Source organism: Ceratotherium simum, chromosome 24, assembly GCF_057802395.1.
Source record: "Ceratotherium simum simum isolate JZ-2026a chromosome 24, ASM5780239v1, whole genome shotgun sequence".
Classification (NCBI taxonomy): Eukaryota; Metazoa; Chordata; class Mammalia; order Perissodactyla; family Rhinocerotidae; genus Ceratotherium; species Ceratotherium simum.
This window is the reverse complement of record NC_141923.1, coordinates 46,701,069-46,723,596: the sequence shown is the minus strand read 5'-3', so window position 1 is coordinate 46,723,596 and position 22,528 is coordinate 46,701,069. Positions and strand designations below refer to the sequence as shown.

Genomic DNA, 22,528 nt, shown 5'->3' with positions numbered 1-22,528 from the left:
GTGGAGACAATGGAACCCTCATACACTGCTGGTGGGAATGTAAACTGGTGTAGCCTCTATGAAAAACAGTATGGAGATTTCTCAAAAAATTAAAAATAGAAATACCATACAATCCAGCTATCCTACTACTTTGTATTTATCCAAAGAACATGAAATCAACAATACAAAGAGATCCATGCACCCCTATGTTCATCGCAGCAGCATTCACAATAGCCAAGATGTAGAAGCAACCCAAGTGCCCGTCAATGGATGAATGGATAAAGAAGATGTGGTATATATATGCAATGGAATACTACTCAGCCATAAAGAAAAGACAAAATCATCCATTTTCAGCAACACAGCTGGACCTTGAGGGTATTATTTTAAGCGAAATAACCCAGACAGAGAAAGATAAACACCACATGATTTCACTCATATGTGAAAGATAAACAAACACATGGATAAAGAGAACAGATTAGTGGTTATCAGAGATGAAGCGGGTTGTAGGGTGGGCAAAAGGGATAAAGGGGCACATATGTATGGTGACGGATAAAAACTAGATTATAGGTGGTAAGAACAATGTAGTCTATACAGAAACTGATATACAATAATGTACACCTGAAATTATACGTTACAAACCAATATGACCTCAATAAAATTTTAAAAAAGAAGAACGAGATGCTAACTAATGCCTTGAAGGGTTCTCAAGAAGCAAGCAAGTGTCCTGCTCAACCTCAGAACTTTGCTCAGTGTGAGCCCAAGAGACAAAAGTGGACTGCGGATCAGAATCTGGTCTACTTCTAGGTGGAAGGACTCAAAATCACAACCCAAACATCAAGTGATCATTTCACATACTTTGGGTTTAGAGCTGACTTGTAAACAAGGGCTTCTTATTATAAACTATGCTGCAATGAATAACTTGGTACACAAATGTCACTTTCACACATATACAGGTAAATGTGGCAGACAAATTCCCAAAAGTAGACTTGTTGGGCAAAAGATATTTATTTATCATTGTTTTAAATAGCAAATATACATAGGGTTTTTCAGAATCTGATCTTCTTTGCTTATACTCCATATATGATTTCTAGACCTAAAATGTGCACCACTACATAGCTAAAACTAAATTGCATCTTCTACGCATTGTGTGTGTTAATTTTTCCAGGCTAACTGGGGAATGATTTATCGTAAATTGCATTTCTTGCCCAAGTAACTCCCCATGCTACATTTGCCTGAGGACAATCCCTTCTAATGCCACCTGTCATCTATCACTCTACCCCTCACACTGTTCTTTAGAACCTCTCTATTCCAAGTTCATTCCTACATTGTTGTTTATATCTGAATTCCAAGTTCAGGAATGCTCTGCCTTTAGCAGAAACGATAGCTTATGATAAAAGGTAGATCCACACCGATTCGCTGTAGACCAGTAGGAATTCTGACCCCACAAAAGGAGACATGGCATGCCACAGTGCATGCCATGATGACTTGGAGAACCCTGACCAATAACAAACAGAAAGAATATGCCCATTTCTCAGAGAGATTGAGAAGCCCCTCCACCCAGAGATTACCTCCACTGAAGAGAATAAAATTATTTTTCATTAAACTTAGGGGGCCTGCCTGGTCATGCAGCAGTTAAGTGCGCACACTCCGCTTCGGAGGCCCAGGGTTCGCAGGTTCTGATCCCGGGCGCGCACCGACACACCGCTTGTAAGCCATGCTGTGGTGGCATCCCATATAAAGCAGAGGAAGATGGGCACAGATGTTAGCCCAGGGCCAATCTTCCCCAAGAAAAAAAAAGGGGAGGATTGGCATCAGATGTTAACTCAGGGCTAGTCTTCCTCACACGCACACACACACACACAAAAACTGTACTTAGAAAAGGTAAGTATCCTTTGATTTAGATCGAATCCCTTTTAGAAATAATTTTAGCAAGGCTTCCAGTCTGCCCTTAGCCCATAAACAACATTAAGCAAAATACCATTGCCTCAAGCCCACGAGGAGTGTTTCCATCAAGTCAGGAAGTCTAACAGCTTTGTTAGAGATAGAAGTCTGTATACTTACTGTATTTGGCCACTTCAGTGATTTGATTTTTGCTGAAAATAATGTTTTGAAGTATTGGACAACCAGAGAAATGAAAGAAACATCTGCCCCATATCCTCTAGGAGAATACTGGCAATACTCTTTGAGACCTAATTTGATAATAAATGTATTAAAAGACTTTAACAGAAAGGAAGGACAGTGAAAATATTGTCCACCTAGTAATATATTACATTTTTTAAATGATACTCAGTGCTGGTAATACCTCATCAGGAAGAAATTTGGAATATTTATCAAGAGTATTTTTGTGTGTGTGTGCTTAAAGCTCCTCCAGAGAATAATTTGTCTTCAAATAGCCTCAAAACATACCCTTTTGTTTACAAGCAATTGATACACCAATCACAAATCATTCTCATTTATTTACTAGCTAGTCTCAGTAAAGCCATACATAATTCAAGGTCTTTTTTACAAAGTCCTAGTCTTTTTAAAAATTTTTTATTGAGGTCATAATAGTTTATAACATTGTGAAATTTCATTTGTACATTATTATTTGTCAGTCACCATACATACGTGCCCCTTCACCCCTTGTGCCCACCCCCTCCCCCTCTGGAAACCATTTATCTGTTCTCTTTGTTCATGTGTTTATTTATCTTTCACATATGAGTGAAATCATACGGTGTTTGTCTTTCTCTCTCTGGCTTATTTTGCTTAACATAATACCCTCAAGGTCCATCCATGTTGTCACAAATGGGACAATTTTGTCTTTTTTTATGGCTGAGTAGTATTCCCTTGTGTATATATACCACATCTTCTTTATCCATTCATCAGTTGATGGGCACTTGGGTTGCATCCACATCTTGACTATTGTGACTAATGCTGCAATGAACATAGGGGTGCATAAGTCTCTTTGAATTGTTGATTTCCGGTTCTTTAGATAAATACCAAATAGTGGGATAGCTGGGTCATATGATATTTCTGTTCTTAGTTTTTTGAGAAATTTCCATACTGTTTTCCATAGTGGCTGCACCAGTTTGCATTCCCACCAGCAGTGTATGAGGGTTCCCTTTTCTGCACATCCTCTCCAACATTTGTTGTTTTTGGTGTTGGTAATTATAGCCATTCTAACAGGTGAAAGGTGATATCTCATTGTAGTTTTGATTTGCATTTCCCTAATGATTAGTGATGTTGAATATCTTTTCATGTGCCTGTTGGCCATCTGTATATCTTCTTTGGAAAATGTCTGTTCATATCCTCTGCCCATTTTTTGATCTGGTTCTTTGTTTTTTTGTTGTTGAGTTGTATGAGTTCTTTATATATTTTGGAGATTCACCCCTTGTCAGATATATCATTTGCAAATATTTTCTCCCAGTTGGTGGGTTGTCTTTTCGTTTCTTTCATGGTTTCCTTTGCCTTGCAGAAGCTATTTAGTCTGAGGAAGTCCCACTTGTGTATTTTTTCTGTTGCTTCCCTTGCCTGAGTAGACATGGTATTCGAGAAGACCCTTCTAAGACCAATGTCAAAGAGTGTACTGCTTATATTTTCTTCCAGCAGTTTTATGATTTCATATCTTACCTTCAAGTCTTTCATTCATTTTGAGTTAATTTTTGCATATGATGAAAGACAATGGTCTACTTTCATTCTTTTGCATGTGGCTGTCCAGTTTTCCCAACACCATTTATTGAAGAGCTTTTTTTAATTATTTTAACAAGAAGACCTGTGGTTTCTTGTACTGTCATTAGAAAGGGGAAAAGACTACAGGAATATCAGAAGGCAGAACTCAGATCTCAAACATCTTTTTAAAATGTGAAGGGGGGGGTGGTGATTATAATAAAGCAATACAGTGGATCCTTGTTGTGTTGGAACTGGCCAATACCTTGACTGTGGTGGTGGATACACCAAACCACGTGTGATAATATTGTATAAAACAATACACACACATGAGCACAAAACTGGGGAAATCTGAATAAGATTAGTGAATCATATCCAAGTCAATATACTGGTTATGATATTACATGATAGTTTTGCTAAATGTTAGCATTGGGGGAAACCTCACAAAGTATAAAAGGGATGTCTGTGTAGTGTTTCTTATATCTGCATGTAAACCTACATTGTCTCAATAAAATTTCCTGTTTAAAATGTGAACCTGCCAAGACAAACGAGGTGCAGAAGTACCCTTAGGTAAAAGAAGGAATTATCTTGTGTGCTATAAAAAATTTTAGCTATAAGACAGTTAAATATAAGAGGACATCTATACATTGCAGGGGTGGAGAGAGCGCATCGCCCATCTGAGGTCATCCATTCTTGTTACTTAGGGGAGGGGAAGAAAGAAAGGGGGTGACTTTTTTGTTCCAGTAAATTCATATCTAGAACCCTATCCTTGGGAAACAGAGATGTTTACTGTAGCATTATTTATAATAATAAAAAACTGGAAACAACCTAAAACTCCATCATTATGAAAATGACAATACATTATGACATTTCTACCATGGAACGTCATGTAACCATTTGAACAAAACTATAAGGGGGCCGGCCCCGTGGCTTAGCGGTTAAGTGCACGTGCTCCACTACTGGCGGCCCAGGTTCAGATCCCAGGTGTGCACCAACGCACTGCTTCTCTGGCCATGCTGAGGCAGTGTCCTACATACAGCAACTAGAAGGATGTGCAACTATGACATACAACTATCTACTGGGGCTTTGGGGAAAAAAAGGAGGAGGATTGGCAATAGATGTTAGCTCAGAGCCGGTCTTCCTCAGCAAAAAGAGGAGGATTGGCGTGGATGGTAGCTCAGGGCTGATCTTCCTCACACACACACACACAAAAAAACTATAAGATAAGATATATCAGTATAAGATATCAAGATAAAAGAGGGAAAGGCTATGTGTACTTTACAGGATCCAAAGTATTATAGACAGTTACATGGGGAGAAGGAGGGGGCAAAGACTGGCAGAGTATATATCAAAGTGTTAACAATGAACTCTAAAAAGAAATTTGAGACAATCTCGGAAAAGGTCAATGCAGAATAGGTATGATATTAAGTCATCACTGTAAATTTTTGTTGGGTATAATAATGTGTGTGTGTGTGTGTGCGTGTGTGTGTGTAAAGTCCTTCCTTACCCTTTATTCATTAGTGATACACACTGAAGTAAATACAGATAAAATGATATAATGTCTGGATGGATTTGCTTTAAATACTCCAGAAGCATCTATATATTATATGCACAATTTAAAAGATAAGTAAAATAAACAAATGTTAATAGTAGTTATTTCTCGGCTATGTAATTATGGGTACCTAGTCTTTTTCCTTATGCTTTACTATATTTTCTGTTTTCTATGATGAACAACTATAAAAATCAGAGGGAAAAAAGTAGGATATGGTTAGAAAAATCAGACCGGAGAACTAAGTTATTTATACACAGGTAATTGCAGCACTGATTAGGTTAAGCTGGAGACAGTCCCCTTTAAGGGGCAATTTACCTTTAGACTTATCAACTGAGTGGTTGCAGATGCCCCACGCAGTGGAGGATAGAACCAATCGTCCAGAGTGGTCCACGCAGCTGTTCTCCTGCCTGATGGCCTGGGGTTGCGCCCACTGGCTTCCTGATGGGTCCACAGGTTTGAAGGGTTGTATCTTAGGCTAGGGGTTCTCAACTAGAGGGAGCCCACCAGAATAACCAAGGACAATTTTTGTCAAAATACAATTACAAATACTGAATAGGTCTTCATAGGGTGCAGGCACATGAATTGTCTAAAAGTTCCCCAGGCAATTCTGTTGGGCTCCCATGGTCAAGAATCCCTGATTTAAATAAGTAAAAAGATATATATTACATAGAATATATAAATAATTTTGTGTGTATGTGAATTTGCTTGTATATGCCTTAAATATTTTGGGAACTATACATAAGGAGGTGGTAAAAAAAAAAAAACAGTGACTTTGGGGGCCAGCCCCGTGGCCTAGTGGAAGGTTTGGCACTTTCTGCTTCGGCAGCCCAGGTTCAGTTCCTAGGGTGGACCTACACCACTTGTCAGTGGCCATGCTGTGGCAGCAACCCACATACCAAATAGAGAAAGACTGGCACAGATGTTAGCTCAGGGACACTCTTCCTCAGCAAAAAACAAAACAAAGTAAAACAAAAACCACTGCCTTTGGGAAGGGGAACTGGGTGTGGCTGGGGACAGAAAGAGAGACTTTTCGATGAATATCTTTTCGTGTGTTTCAGTTTTTATGCAAATGAATGTATTACCTATTCAAAAAAGGTGAAAAGTGAAACTAAACCAAATTTCACAAGAGCCTGTGCTCTAGGACATCCAGCTGGCCAGCAGCACTTTTCTTTTGGTAGGGTGGTCAGAGTCCTGTAAAGTGGACACATTTTTTTGGCAGAAGTTTTCGCTAAAAAATTTACCAAGAGAGCGTCTAACATTGACTTAAAAAGAACACTAGAAATAATAATCATAATGGAACTTACATTCCGATAGTTACGAAAACCACTCACCACTTTAGAGCCACACAGTGTCCACGAGGAAGCACATCCAGTCAGCCTAGATGGAGGAGAGGAGGGCTTTCATTTTGCAATAGTAGTAAATAGAGCATTTCATAAAATGTCCCTGATGATAGCAGTTGTCTGGCTCCCGCAAGGGCAGAGGTGGAGGTAAGCTCTTCCTTAATAACCGTTCATGCTGTTTGAATTTTGTGCTAAGTACATGTATTACCAGTTTAAAAAATAATTTTTTAAAAAATGTGAGCATTTAAGATTGTGTGATCAGGGCCGGCCCAGTGGCGCAGCAGTTAAGTGCACAGCGCTCCGCTTCGGTGGCCCGGGGTCGGCAGGTTCAGATCCCGGGTGCACACTGACACACTGCTGGTCAAGCCATGCTGTAGCGGTGTCCCATATAAAGTAGAGGAAGATGGGCACGGATGTTAGCTCAGGGCCAGTCTTCCTCAGCAAAAAGAGGAGGATTGGCATCGAATGTTAGCTGAGGGCTAGTCCTCCTTACAAAAAAAAAAAAAAAAAGACTGTGATCAGATGGAGCTGCAGGTGGCCGGTTCACACTTGCAAAGCCGACTGCACACATCTTCAAAAATCTGATTCCAATTCAAAAGAGTGGGGGCTCGGAGTCGCAGAGGTCATCCAGAAAAGATTAAACAGCTGCAGTGGTGAGCTGGAGGTGATCTAATGGCCTGGGCCCGCTGGGTAACAGACAGACTGACAGAGAGAGAGAGTCAGGACAGGAGCCTCTGCTCCTTAACCCAGTGGCAGTAGTGCAAGTCATTTAATCCTCCCTCAGCCCCATTTGCTCACTGACAAAACGGAAATGTTCTTTACTTAAGAAAGCTGCTGAGAAAACAATACTTGTTTAAAGTACTATTAAAAGTTTAATATACCCCATAAAAAGAAGTTAGCACCTTATAGCAACTTTTCCAGATTTAACATTGGGTACAAACACACACATGCGTTAAATCTGGAAGATTTCTCTTCCACTCCCAAAGAACTAAAATGCAGGAAACATAAATTATCAGTTCTCAGGACTTGGGGTTTCACCTTGATTTTAATCTTCTTTTTTATGTTCGAGTTTAAAAGGCCATGAGAATTCATTGTTGACCCATCTATACCTTAAGTGCAAGACACTTTATTTTGTAATGATTTTTTAAATATTAAATTTATATGGAAATTCTGCTAACAAAATATTCAAGTATTGACATAAGAAGGCACTCCCCTCTTCATTACAAGGTGATTTTGACAACTGCTAAGCAAGAGAAGGTCAGGTAAGATTTGGATCAGCACTTCCAGCTCTCACGCTCCTTGCTCACAGGCAAATCAACTTTCAGAAATACCCAGAAATGAGAATTAAGAAATTTTCCTCTGAGACTAGTTGTCCTTGGTTAAAGGTACTTTCCAAATGACCAATATGAAATAATTCTGTGGTCCCTGCTAGTAGTTTTAAACTGATTTTTATTTACTAGCTTTTCTGTTTCCTATTCAGTTTATCCCTTGGTTTTAGATGTGAAATGGCCTTTCAGACAGAAAAATCTCCACAGAGAAATTTATCAGTCAAGATAGAATACGACTGTAAAAATTAGTATCATCACACGTATAATGGGAACCCCCACAAAAAGACAAATTAGAAAGAAAACTGTCTCATTTGTCTATTCCTTCAGCACATTTTCAAACATGAAAAGATCCAGAAAAAGGAGGGAGAAGAAGAAATTCATCCTAAAATCAGGAGAAAATCAACAAAGCTTAAGTGCGACAGCCTCAGAGGACGTTTTCACACACGCCCAGGCATTTCTTCCCCAACTCCCTCAACACAGCCTTCTCAGCGCCAACCAACAGTCAACCCACGTCTCTCTGGGCAGCACAGTCAGTTCCAGAAGTTAAAGGATTTCTCAAAAGGTCAGAGTTGTGGACACATTGCTCCAATCAAACAGGAGAATGTAGAAATAAGAGGAAACATGGATGGACGTACTAAGGCTGTGTAATGCATGTGCTAGGAGTTATCCCAACAGGACTTGTAAGCAAGTCATCACTACACCACTAGGGAGAGGATAAAAGAAGCTGCTCAAATACAAGACCTGGTGTATCACTTCCCTCCCCACCCCAGGTCAGCGGGAGCCTGGGATTCTTACTCAGAGGGCCATGGAATGTAACTGAAGAAGCAAGACACTAGAGCACTCCTATTGTCAACCCAAACCTTGGAATTCCCCAGGGATAGGCCCTCAAAGTGATGTCATGTCTTGTAGGATTCACTATTTCCAGTCCTATAATAACCCTTCCACTTTAACCAAAATCTTGGCAGCCAAGGAGCCCGCCACGCTGAAGCCAAGGAAACCATGTGGCAGATGTTTTAAAACTGAAGCCTGTTCAGAAAGGACAAACCCCTCCAAAAAAGGAATGAACTCTGTTCCATACCTAGGATGGTGACTCTGAGTTATAAAACAAAGAAGAGCTATGCTCATATTACCTATGAGCAGTAATAGGCTGACTGGGGCTGCCTAGGGAGTAGGAGTTTAAGGACATGGAGAAGTGTCATAGCAGAGAACAACACTTTTTTCCTCTGCTTAGCTGGAGTTTCACTTCATTCAGACAGCCACACACATTCCGGCAGTTGACATTCCTTGGGGTACACATAAGGCTTCTCCAAAAGCAAATGACCAAAAAAATTGTAGGAAAAAATGGGAGAAAGGGAGTGAGAGGTGAATCTATAGCCTTAAAGAGACTTAAGAAACTTAGCAACGAATGAACAATCCAAAGCGGAAATTCAAAAAACAATTCCATTTACAGTAGCATCAAAAAGAATAAAATAGGTGATGAATAGGTGGAGCACAGAGGATTTTTAGGGCAGTCAAGCTACTCTGTATGATGCTATCATGATGGATACATGTCATTATACATTTGTCCAAATCTATAGACTGTACAACACCAAGAGTGAAACTTAATGTAAACTATAGACTTTGGGTGATTATGATGTGTCAATCTAGGTTCATCAGTTGTGACAAATGTACCCACTCTGGTGAGGATGTTGATAACGAGGGAGTCTATGCATGAGTATATGGGAAATCTTCTGTATCTTTTACTCGATTTTACTGTGAACCTAAAACTGCTCTAAAAAAGCAAAGCTCTATTTAAAAAAAAGAGTAAAATATTTAGGAATAAATTTAACTAAGGAGGTGAAAGAGTTGTACACTGAAAACTACAAAACATTGATGAAAGAAATTAAAGAAAACACAAATCAATGGAAAGATATCCTGTGTTCATGGATTGGAAGACTTAATACTGTTAAGATATTCATCCTACCCAAAGCAATCTACACGTTCAATGCAATCCCTATCAAAATCCCAATGGCAGTTTTGCAGAAATAGAAAAAAACCATCCTAAAATTCATATGGACTCTCAAAGGACCCTAATAGCCAAAACAATCTCGAAAAAGAAAAAGCTGGAGGCCTCACATTTTCTGATATCAAAACATATTACAAAGCTACAGTAAAGAAAACAATGTAGTACTGGCATAACGTCAGACATATAAACCAATGGAACAGAATAGAGAGCCCAGAAACCAGTGCTCATGTATATGATCAAATGACCTTTGACAAAGGCGCCAAGGCTACACAATGGGGCGGTCTCTTCAACAAATGATGTTGGGAAAACTGTATAGCCACATGGAAACGAATGAAGTTGGACCCTTAACTTACACCATATACAAAAATTAACTCAAGATGGATAAAAGACCTAAACATAAGAACTGAAACTATAAAACTCCTAGAATAACAGAAGCAAAAATAGACAAATGGGACTATATGAAACTTAAAAACTTCTGCATAGCAAGGAAACAATCAACAGAGTGAAAAAGCAACCTACAAAATGGGAGAAAATATTTGCAAACTATTTATCTGATAAGGGCTTAATGTATAAAGAATTCCTACAACTCAACAAAAAAACAAATAACCTGATTAAAAAATGGGCAAAGGGGGCCGGCCTAGTGGTGTAGTGGTTAGGTTCACACGCTCCACTTCAGGGCCTGGGGTTTGCGGGTTTGGATCCCAGGCACAGACTTACACACTGCTCTTCAAGCCATGCTGTGGAGGCATCCCACGTGCAAAATAGAGGAGGAGTGGCACAGATGTTAGCTCAGGGACAGTCTTCCTCAAGTAAAAAGGGGAAGGTTGGCTGCAGATGTTAGCTCAGGGCCAATCTTCCTCACCAAAAAAAATGGGCAAAGGACTTAGACATTTCTCCAAAGAAGATATACAAATGGTCAATCTGCACATGAAAAGATGCGCAACATCACTAATCTCAGGGAAATGCAAATCAAAACCACAATGAGATATCACCTCATGCCTGTTAGGATGGCCACTATCAAAAAACTGGAAAATAAAAAGTGTTGGTAAGGATGTGGAGAAATTGGAACCCTTGTGTACTACTGGTGGGGATGTAAAATGGCACAGCCACTATGGAAAACAGTATGGAGGTTTCTCAAAAAATTTTTAAGAAGAATTACCATATGATCCAGCAATTCCACCTCTGAGTGTACATCCAAAAGAACTGAAAACAGGATCTTGAGATATGTGCACAACCACGTTCATTGCAGTGTTATTCACAGGATGCAAGAGGTGGAAGTAACCTAAATGTCCATTGACAAGGGATGGATAAAGAAAATGTAGTATATACAATGAAATATTTTTCAACCTTTAAAAATAAGGAAACCCTGTCATATGCTATTTCATGGATGAAACTTAAGGACATTATGCTAAGTGACATAAGCTAGTCATAAAAAGACAAATATTGCATGATTCTACTTATATGAGGTATCGAAAGTAGTCAAACTCTTTGAAACAGAAAAGTAGAATGTGGTTACCAGGGGCTGGGGTGAAGGGAAAAAGGGAAGTTGTTCAATGAATATAGGGTTTCAGTTTTACAAGACCAAAGAGTTCAAGAGATGTTACACAACAATGTACATAAAATTATTATTGTACTGTACAGTTAAAAACGGTTAAGATGGTAAATTTTATACGTTTTTTACCACAATAAAAAAAGCCCAGATCAACCAGTTGCAATGTATGGACCTCATTTTTACCTTGATTCAAATAAACTATAAAAAAAATTATGAGACAAAAGGGGAAAATGGAATGCTGACTAGATATTTGATATTAAACCATTGATTTTTTGTGTGATAACATATGGTATTTTGTTATTTTAACATGATTCCTCTTCTTTTAGATAATCTGAAATATTTATGGATGAAATGATGTCTCGGATTTGCTTTGAAATAATCCAGTGGGAACAGGAGGTATGGAGGAATCAAGTTGGCCATGAGTTGAAATTTATTGAATCTGGGTGATGGGTATATAGGGGTCACGGACTCATGCACTACCTACTGTTGGTTATTTCTTCTCCATAATAAAGACTAAACATAAAGTGCCTCTGGGAGTGTTGGGGTATTTACACTTCGCCCTTGAATTCATCTACTGGACTCTTTCTCCCCCTCCAACAGCAGGAAGACCCAGGACCATCACAGTGAATCCAGGGGTCCTGCGTTGATGGAACGCCTTCTCTAAAACCTTTGGTGTCCAAAACTGCTGTTCCACTAAGTGACAAAACAGGGAACTCGGCCAGCAAATCTTCAGTGAAAAAACTATGAAGCAGCAACCTGGTCTTAGTTGAGCAGCTCACTGTTCTGACACCTGTGAGTTGTGGTTTTAGGAATGTCTTATGCCAGTAAGTATTCTTAGTCTGGGGGATTAGATTCACCACCCAACAGTCTACAGGGTCCTTCAAGGTGCAGCAGGCCACTCCAGTGTTCCAGCACCTGGACATGCTGACAACCAGTGAGGGCAGGGGTGTCTGCCCAGGAGGAGCGGGGAACAGGGAGAAGACCACGCCAAACGATGGTAGGATGAGGTCATCAGGCACTGACAGAAAAGAGGCAGCAAAACCTTTGCACCTACTTGGAAGTTTTGCCCACGGCAGGCTGCTCCCTAGAAAAGGAAAGGAAACTTTCTTCCATTCCCTGCCCCAGCCCTCTCTTCCTGCCCCAGATGCTCCCACACAAAAAGCAGTGCCAGTTCTCAGGAGGCTGCAGGTACCCAAATTTAGGTTTAGGACAACAGGGACACGAGGGCCACTCAGATTCCCTGCTCCTACCCCAGGTCTCTCCTTCCCATTACTGCAGGAGGGTGAGGCCAGTAACACCCAAACCAAATACTAAAGGGAAACAGCCTTGGGGTAAACTAATATTCTAATAGCTTGATGGCTGAGAGAAGCCCTTCGGAAGAGTATCTTTGCTAAAACAGAATACAATTAAAATAAGCGAATTTGTTGGTATATCTACACTAGTGGTTCAAAAAAAAACTACTTTCACAAGAACAAAGTTATGACACTTTAATAATTTAAATAGAACCAACTTTAGTAACACACACACACACACAAAATTCAAACAATTTCATTGAACAGTGTATTTAAATGCATCAAATTCTTAAAAATCCCCAGAAAGAACTCAAGGTCATAGATATGAAAAGGTAATCTTGAAGTACTGTAGACCAGAGTAAACACAGAAGGTAATTACTTTGCGCTTACCAATAAGACAACAGCTTGTGGATACACAGACCATTATGAGAACATTTCTAGGGAACGTTAGAACAAATAATCATTACAAAGGCATACAATTGATCTCAGAAAGATGAATTTATAGCTGACGATTTCTTTGGCCCTCCGAGTCACACCTGTTTTTACTTTAAAATACCAAACATGAGTTGAATGCTCAATTCTATCTCTAAATGTCTAAATATTAAGCACGATAATGTTTATATCAGGTGAGATTTTAAAAGGAACTCAAAATCAATTACCACTGTACTTCAGAAACTCTAAATATAGAAAAATATAGGAAATAGAAGTAGGGAAGAATTTTTTTTTTTTTTGTGACGAAGATCAGCTCTGAGCTAACATCCATGCCAATCCTCCTCTTTTTGCTGAGGAAGACTGGCCCTGGGCTAACATCCATGCCCATCTTCCTCCACTTTATGTGGGACGCCGCCACAACATGGCCTGAGAAGCGGTGCATCCGTGCGCGCCCGGGATCCGAACCCGGGCCACCAGCAGTGGAGCACATGCACTTAACCGCTACGCCATGGGGCCGGCCCCGGGAAGAATTTTTTTTTAAAAAAGCACTTCTGGCACCTTGCCCCATCATAAGTCAAATGGCATCAAAGTGGCGGAGAAAGGGCTCCCAAAGTTAAAGCAAGTACTGTAGTTAATTCTTCTTAAGGTAATGGGATAAATTTGAAGAGCACTATGTCAACCAAATGAGACACTTACGCAGGGAATAACTGTGTTTGTGTTTTTGCAGGGGAGTTGGCGGTTTTGTTTATTTTAATTTGGCCCACATTGCCAAATGTGGAAGAAATTTTAATATAATCATTAATAAGGCAACAGCTTCCCGGACTAAAAGATCTATACCACTTGAACAGTTACGCTGAAGACAAGACTCACATGGACCACAAGGGAAACCAGGAGGGGGCTTCTGCTATTTTCCATAATTCTAGAAAATTAGGGTGCATTTTCACAGACACCAACAATACAGCTTTCCTCAGACATTGGTCATCGCTCCTAAATGCGGTCCACAATTAGTTCATTCTGCATGCTTTCATGTTCACGGAAGCTATGGTTCTGCAGACCGGTTCTGCAGACCTGAAAATGATGGACCCTCGCAACAGTTTCTGGAAATACTTAGAAAAATATTTGATAAGACAAAAAAAAAAAGTTTTGAGACATCTATAAGGAATACATACAGTAAGCTCCCAAGAAACTTCTAGAGGTAAAACTGAAGACTGGGTATTTGCAGTGTCGGTACTAAGTCTTATAAAATAACGGCTTTTTAAAAAAGGCAAAAGTATCTACACTCTAAATGGTGTGATATTCTCATCAAGGCACAGAGACTTAAATGTCTAAATCTCTGTATGTCGACATGAGAATACACTCGTAAACAACTCCAGGAACTAATTCCCTGTACTAGAATTTTAAAAAGAATAGAAGGTAGAAATGTGCCTTTTTGACTCACAGTAAAATCAAAAACATCCATATTCCACCACCTTCCCTTGGTGACTAACATTACAATTGGATAGTTAAAAAATAAATATATAAAAAATAAAGTGTCACTGGTGGTTTAATAAACATGATTAAAGTGGAGCCTGCTGGACTTGGACTTTGCAGAGCAATGCTGCACACTGCACATAAATTATGATAAGCACTACACCATTTTTGTTTGGGGAGGGGAAAAAACAGTACATTGATCATAGTTCTCTCCCATTCCCAACACTCCTATGCTTATGAACCAAATTAGCATACTATTTAAACAGAATACATGAATTCTCCCTTCCCAGCACCCGCAGGGGATCTGAATGGCAGAGGGTCTGTGCATGTAACTTACACTATTGGCAGTCTGCTTGAATGCTGCCACTAAAAGGTGGCAAGAAGAAAGAAGAGGGCTCACCCTTTTATTAATTATTTTTACTTAACTTGCTATAAATAATTATTTAACACAATTAGTGACAAGGAATAAAGTTCAAGTCTGTAACAACTGAAAATGGAATGCACAATTAACCCCAGACGAACACAATCGGCAGACCCCACGGCACACGCTGACGTTCAGCTCTTAATGAGGGTCAGAAACTCCTCCCGAGTCTTCGGATCTTCCCGGAACACACCCAACATCGTGCTGGTCACAGTTTTGCTGTTCATTTTCTGTACCCCTCGCATTACCATGCACATGTGTCTAAAAAACAGGACAACAAAGGTGGTTTAAAGGAGTAGACAGTTGCTGGCTTGGTTTGTAAAATAAAAAGCAGGCCAAAAAATTAAATCTAATTAAACTGAGTTCACATTGCCAAGTGTGTTGAAATATCACTTCTTAGACAAATTTGATCTAAAACTTTTTAAGTTTCTTAGTCTTATAGCTTTTATTCTTATCAGTGGTCACGTCCTTAATGCATCCAACAGAAGGGGAAAAGATGGAATTTTCTTCCTAGGTGAAAATAATACAATGGGGTCTACAGAAATGCAACAACTGGATAAAAAGAAATTCAGAATTCTCACTTGACCCATCTTCAAGACCAAGACAGCACTGTGCTAGCTTAGGTGTTCAGAGAAATGCTGAAGTACGCCGGTCTCAGGATCCAGAGAGCACTGACCACAGTGAGTCTGAGCCCCCTGGGGAAGCTGCCAGCACATACGGGACAGAGCTCGTGCCACACCAGAAGAATGGATGGAAACTCTGCCCGCAAAACACGTGCACTTCTCATGATTCACGGCACCTCGAAGTGTCTTCAGCTGCCCTTTGTACCATTCTTAGCTCTATTTCTAAACATGTAACAAAATATTAGGAAAACTGCTTAGAGCAACAAAGAGCTAAAGAAAAAATCAAAGGAAGACATAAAATGATACTGATTGTACAAATCACTACACTTAAGCTATGACTCCCTACACGTCTACAACCCCCACCAAAAACAAAATAAAACCCGTCTCCCATACCTTGGTTCCTATACTGGCAACATAGTAAATGAAAGAGGTAAAAGCAGAGATAGACAACATGACAGTGTCAATTGTGTGGCATCACCTGGTGCTAGAAAAACCGAGCAGCGCTAAGTATCCTTTTCACGCACCACATTGACATCATTAAAGGCAAATACAGACTTACGTTGCTTCAACCACGACCCCAACCCCAGCAGGGCACAAAGCTTCTGTGATCGCCACAGCAATCTGTTTCGTAAGGCGCTCTTGAACTGTGGATGTGACAAGGAGCTCAGGTTAAGGGTCTGACACAAACAGATAGCTGGAAGCTTTTGTTGTCTCTAGAATATTTGAAATCTAAAAAGCAGACTTCTATGAGGTTTACGAGCCAAGACACACCAGCTTTCACCAGTTTGCTGTGTCTGCTGCCTGGGCCACAGGAGACCCCTGTTCAATTCCCTCACCTGCAGCACAGGTGCTGGAGAGAGCTCAGGAACCCTGGTGCTCTCCAGCACCACTGGAGGGAACAGATTAGAAGGGTGACCGTCTCAGGTGTGCAGCAAGACCCACAGAGTATTGATAACACACACCTCCATGAAGGCAGAGCACAGTAAAGGAATCAATAGCTCACAACTGGATTAACAAAGGGGCTACAGCCCAATTCCTGCATTATACTTAGAGCAATGTTGAAAATCAAATATTTAACCTAAATAATGCAGTTCCTGTGCTGAATAAACAACTCTTCTTTGAAAACATACAAGAGTGTTCACTGCAGCACTGCATCTATTTGAAAACTGACAAAATCCCCAAATATCTATCAGAGCAGGTATTGGTCATATCAAGCAGCAGCACAGCCAGACAGTGGGATGCCAAACAGTCAGCAGAACGACGGGGCAGTGACAGGTATGTGGGAACAATGGTTAAGGCTCGTTACGTGAAAACAAAGTAGGAAAAAAAGAAAATGAAGCCCCTTTTAAAATACGATAAAAATAAAGCAATTTTAAAATGTCGGTATATGCACAACCACGTGAAGGAATGTGCAAATACAATGAAGATTTATTCTGGAGACTTGAAACTTTCTCTTTCTGTTTTATGTTCCTATGAGGTTTTAATTTTTATAAGTCATATGTATTACACTTGTAATAACAAAAAATACCTCTTTCTTAAGAAAAAATGTTTTTCTGTAAATGAAATAGTTTAAAAGTTTACCTTGTAATCTTCTACTATAGATTTCTACAATCCTAGAAAAGAAAGAATTGTTTTAGTTAATCATAAATTGTCAAGTGAAATTGGTAAAGCTTCCTCTAAAGACTAAAAGGACTTTATTGAAGCAATTGTAGGGTGTGGGTAGGGGATTAATGCTTATAAGGGGAGGACAGAAAGACACAAAAACTACAGGGCAATGAGAAGAGGGAGGGTCTAAAGGAGACCACCACGACAACACAGAATAGTGCTTCCCCACGTCCCTGAAGAGGGAGAGAATTACGGGTAATGCTCACTTAGGAAGAATAGAAGTAGAGGGAATTTTAAAGCTCCCAAGTCATCAATTTTAGGCCAAGTCTGAAGTGTTCTAATTAATCATATTGTTTAATCAGAACTTAAAGTTCAAGTTAAAAATAAAAAGCCTACTTGTTAATTAACAGCAGACCATCATCAACTACTATACCAACTAAACCTATTAGGATAATCAGATTAAAACTGAACAGACTTTTTGAGACATCTCTTTGTGACACAGGTCCATATAAGCACTCAGCACCATCAACCCCCAAAACAAAAGCCTTCCAATGTTAGCTTTTTACACAATCTGTCAGTGATGAATTCTCCCCTTTCAACATCTTGCACTCTAGTTGTGAAATGTAAAGATGGTCACGTGAATTACCCATTTGAGGAAAACAATTCACATTAAGGATCTTTTCTTTAAAATTTGGCCTTTTAGTCGCGAAATTGGACTCAATTTAAGGATCAGCTCGCCTATGAGGCATTTTATGGCTCTTTCCCCAGTAAGCCGCTCAGATGGAACTGACAACTTGCTCCTTGATGCATGTTATAGCCCTAAAGTCAGGAACAGGTCCACCGCCTTATCTACCACTCAGCCTGAAGACAGGAGCCACCCTGATTCTTCTTTGTGTTCCCAGTAGATATACAACATTGAGGGGATATAATTATATATTTTTTTTATCTTGAACAAAAAGCTGAGAAAGGATGGCTTTTAAGCTCCTAGATAGGAAATATGTCTTCTTTCTTACTAGGTCAAATTTCCATATATACTACTTCTGACAGTTTTCCAGGTGATTAATTTCTCTTATAAGTAGGAGATGCCATTGATTTAAAAATTAGTAATGACTTCTCACAATCATCATTTCTTTTTCTCGAGTAAAATTTCAGGTACAGTATCAGACAACAGTGGCGATACTGGGCATCCATACTGTGCACCACACATTAATAGCAGTGCCTGGAACATCTTACCGTCACCCACAGTGCCTGCCTGTTTCTGGTAGAGCACCACTCATCTGCCACAGGAGGGTCGTTCACGCAGACCGTTACTGAGTGCCTACTATGGCATGATTATGTGGTGAACAGTGTCCCTATGCTCAGAGAGTTTAGAAGTGCTTATTCCTAGCTTATTCAGTTTTCTTTTTCAAGTAAGGAGTAGATGTTGAATTTGTCTTCTCAGCATTCAAGATAATCATATAGCTTCCCTGAAATTAAAAAAAAAAATCTTTGTTTTGCCCTCATGCTTGAAGATGATTTATTGAGAGGTATTTTTTGGGAACAGAAGGCTAGTTTGACGTTGATATTTATCTCCCTTTCAATATTGCTGCTGGCAAATCAATCATCAGTCTACTTGCTGTTACCTTGTAGGTAGTATTTTTCTGTGTGGCTGCTTTTATGATATTTGAGTATATGTACTCTGCATTTTCTATGTTGTGTCTAGGTAGGGATTTCATTTTATTTGTCCTCTTTGGAATTTATTAGGCTTCCTGAATTTGAAGACTGATATTTAGAGTGTGCTCTGGAAATCTTTTCAGCCGTTACCTTCTCTAATACTGAACCTACCCCACTGCCTCTGTCATTTCCTGGAATTTCAATTAAGGGCGTGTGAGACCTGGGAGGACAGAACCATGACGTTGGCTCCATAACTTCTGTATTCTCGGAGCAAACCTCCCTGAGGCGAGATGAAAGCAGCACTTGCAGCCTGTCAGAGAAGGTTGTTTTGACATTTAGGATTTTTACAACTACATTCGTAAGTGAGATCAGTCTATAATTTTTTTCAAAGCTAGCTTTATCAGGCTTTGTTATCAGGGATAGTCAGCTTCATCAAATTACTTGGATAGCTTTTCAGGTTTTTCCAAGCTCTGGAATTATTTATACAACATGGGAATTATGGTTACTTGGAAATTGAGATAATGTCTATTAAATTGACTCGGCCCAGCCCCTTCCCTCCCACGCTACTCCCAACATTAATTTGACTTTTTCTAATGGCTACTAGTTTATCCAAATTTTCTAACTCTCGGGTCATTCCCTTCTCTCTCCATCTTTTTTTTTAACTTATTCATAAAGATTTAAAGTTTTTAAAGCATATTTTTAGTTACATAGCCTCTCATTCCTAGATGTAAGTATGTATCCTCTCAGACTTCCAAGCAATCTATGACACAAGATTTTCAACTGAGATTTATGATTTCTATTTTTTGATTTTTCTAAACTAATAACTTTATTTTGTCTTCTCTCCTATTTGTTCTTTAAGCTTGCTTTATAATTCTTTTCCTTTTAAAAAAAATGCTTAATTCATTTGTTGTGTTTCTTATTTAATAATGAAAGCATTTATGGCTACAAATTTAATTCCAAAGTGCAGCTTTTTAAAAATTTCAGCTTTATTGAGGTATAACTGACATAAGAATTATAAGATTTTGAAAGCGTATATCATGGTGATTTGATATACAAATACATTGTGAAAAGATTCCTCCAACTAGTTAATTAACACATCTATAGCCTCACATTTTGTTTTGTTTTGTTTTTGTTCGTGAAAACAATGAACATGGGAGAGTAGATATCTCTTGGATATCCTGCCTTCATTTCCTTTGGATAGACATCCAGAAGTAGGATTCCTGGATCATATGGTAGTTCTATTTTTAATTTTTTGAGGAAACTCCATACTGTCTCCCATAGAGGCTGCACCTCTATGCAATTTACATTCCCACCAACAGTGCACAAGGGTTCCCTTTTCTCCGCATCCATGCCAACTCATATCTCTTGCCTTTTTGATAATAGCCATTCTGACAGGTGTGAGGTGATATCTCATTGTGGTTTTGATTTGCATTTCCCTGATGATTAGTGATGTCAAGCACCTTTTCATCCACCTGTTGGCCATCTGTATGTCTTTTTTTGGAGAAATGTCTATTTAGTTTCTCTGCCCATTTTTTGATTGGATTGTCTGTTTCTTCACCATTGAGTTATAAGAATTCTTTATATATTTTAGATATTAACCCCTTATCGGATATATAATTTGCAAATATTTTCTCCCATTCAGTAGGCTGCCTTTTCATTCTGTTGATGGTTTCCTTTGCTAGGCATAAACTTTTTAATTTGATGTAGTCCCACTTGTTTATTTTTGCTTCTGTTGCCTTTGCTTTCAGTGTCAAATCCAAAAAATCATCACCAAGACCGATGTCAAGGAGCTCACCCCCTATGTTTTCTTCTAGGAGTTTTATCGTTTCAGATCTTATGTTCAAGTCTTCAATCCCTTTTGAGTGGATTTTTGTATATGGTGTAAGATAGGGGTCCAGTTTTCCTAACACCACTTATTGCAGAGACTATCCTTTCCCTTCTTGGCTCCTTTGTCATAAATTAATTGACCATATGTGCGTGGGTTTACTTCTGAGCTCTCTACTCTGTTCCTCTGGTCTACGTGTCTGTTTATATGCCAGTACCATATTGTTTTGATTACTAAAATAAAGGGGACATGGTTAAGTACTACATTTAACCCAATGGACATCTTATTTAAATAGCCCACTTACTGGCCTTATAACATCTGTGCTAGGTCCTCTGTTTTTTTCTTTTGCGTTATGCTTTCTCTCCTGGTCTTCCTCCTCTGGCAACTGGAAAAGTAATCTGGTGACATTTTTGCAAGAAGAACACATGGATGGTATAATTTAACCCTTGCAAATCTTAAGACTATTTTCAATGCCTTCATATGACTTGACTTGACAAGCATGAGTTGACACCAGGCTGCAAATTCTCGTGTGGCTAGAGCAAAAGGCAAAGAGCAGCAAGAAAGGGAGCCGGATCACAGTGAGACTTGTCAGCTAAAGTCAGCTTAAACGCCACGGGGCTCTATGCAGGAGCAGCATCATCAAATCCACGCTTTAGAAAGAAGATCCTAGCAGCACATGAGGGCAGATTTAAGGACCCAAAGAGATTAGAGGCAAGGAGGAGTTAGGAGTTTAACATATAAACCAGGAGGAACATAAGAAAGGCCCAGCAGAGTGGCAGAAGGCCAGCAAGAGGCAGCATGGTAACAGGAGGGAAGGGGGTGCTGCAGGAGGTCGGTGAGCCAACATCAGCGATGGATGGATTCCTCCTCCCTCCTTGCCCCGAAATACATTCCAGACAGAACAAAGATGTAAATATAAAAATAAGGCCATAAAAATAACTCCCAAAACATGAGTTTATAACTACATAAAGGTTTAAACCTCTTTATGGAAAAACAATACTATAAAACAAAATCAAAACACAAATGACAAGCTGGCAGAAACTGTTCACAGCACCTGACCACACGGCTTTAACATTCAGAGAGCTCTGATGAATCAGTCATAAGACAGACAACCCAACGGGAAAATTAACACGGGCTAAGAGCAGGAAGTTTCTGAAGAGATTCAACCTCACTCTTGCATTAAAGAAATGCAAATTAAAACAACAGGTAGCATTTTTCACTTACCAGTTTGGCAGAGATTAAACAGTATGATGAAACCCAATGTTGGCAAAAGTGTAGAGAAATACACACCCTTTATCTCTTTTTAAGAATATAAATTGGTATGATCTTTTTTGGAGAGCAAGTTGATAATATCAAAAATTCAACCCTCCTTAACCCAGTAAATTTTACTCTGGCAATTTCTCTTACAGGTAAACTCAAAGTACACAAATACATAAAAATATGTTCACCAAAGTATTCTTCTTTTCCTTTTATGATGATAGTCTCAAACTGTAGACTATTGTTATCGATATTAAACATTGGTTAAATGGATTATATTAATCAAAGAAATACTATATAGTCATTAAAAGGAATTTGGACTTTTTGGACTAAAAAATATCCAAGGGATTTCAGGATATTTTAAATTAAAAAGAAAAGAAACAAGTTGTAGTACAGAATGTAGGGTATGATCTCTCTTTTTTTGCTTTGTTTTGCTAGTTTTAAAGACCTATATGTCTATGTTTGCAGAGAAATTTTCCAGAAGGATAGTGAAAGGATCTCCAGTTTTAACTGTGGGGAATGGAACTAGGAAAGAAAAGCTCTCTGTTT

At 39.2% G+C, this 22,528-nt stretch overlaps 1 protein-coding gene across 1 annotated transcript in view; it reads right to left on the bottom strand.

Moving 5' to 3' along the window:
- Positions 1–14,850: 14,850 nt before the first annotated feature.
- The window catches only part of GCH1 (GTP cyclohydrolase 1), a 51,949-nt gene continuing 44,271 nt past the window's right edge, over positions 14,851–22,528 (bottom strand). The window contains exons 4-6 of the mRNA XM_004426174.3: positions 17,221–17,252; positions 16,199–16,283; positions 14,851–15,277 (exon numbers count right to left, since the gene is read on the bottom strand). Of these exons, the coding sequence (XP_004426231.1) occupies positions 15,151–15,277; positions 16,199–16,283; positions 17,221–17,252 (244 nt within the window). The 3' untranslated portion in view covers positions 14,851–15,150. The remainder of the gene's footprint in view (positions 15,278–16,198; positions 16,284–17,220; positions 17,253–22,528) is intronic.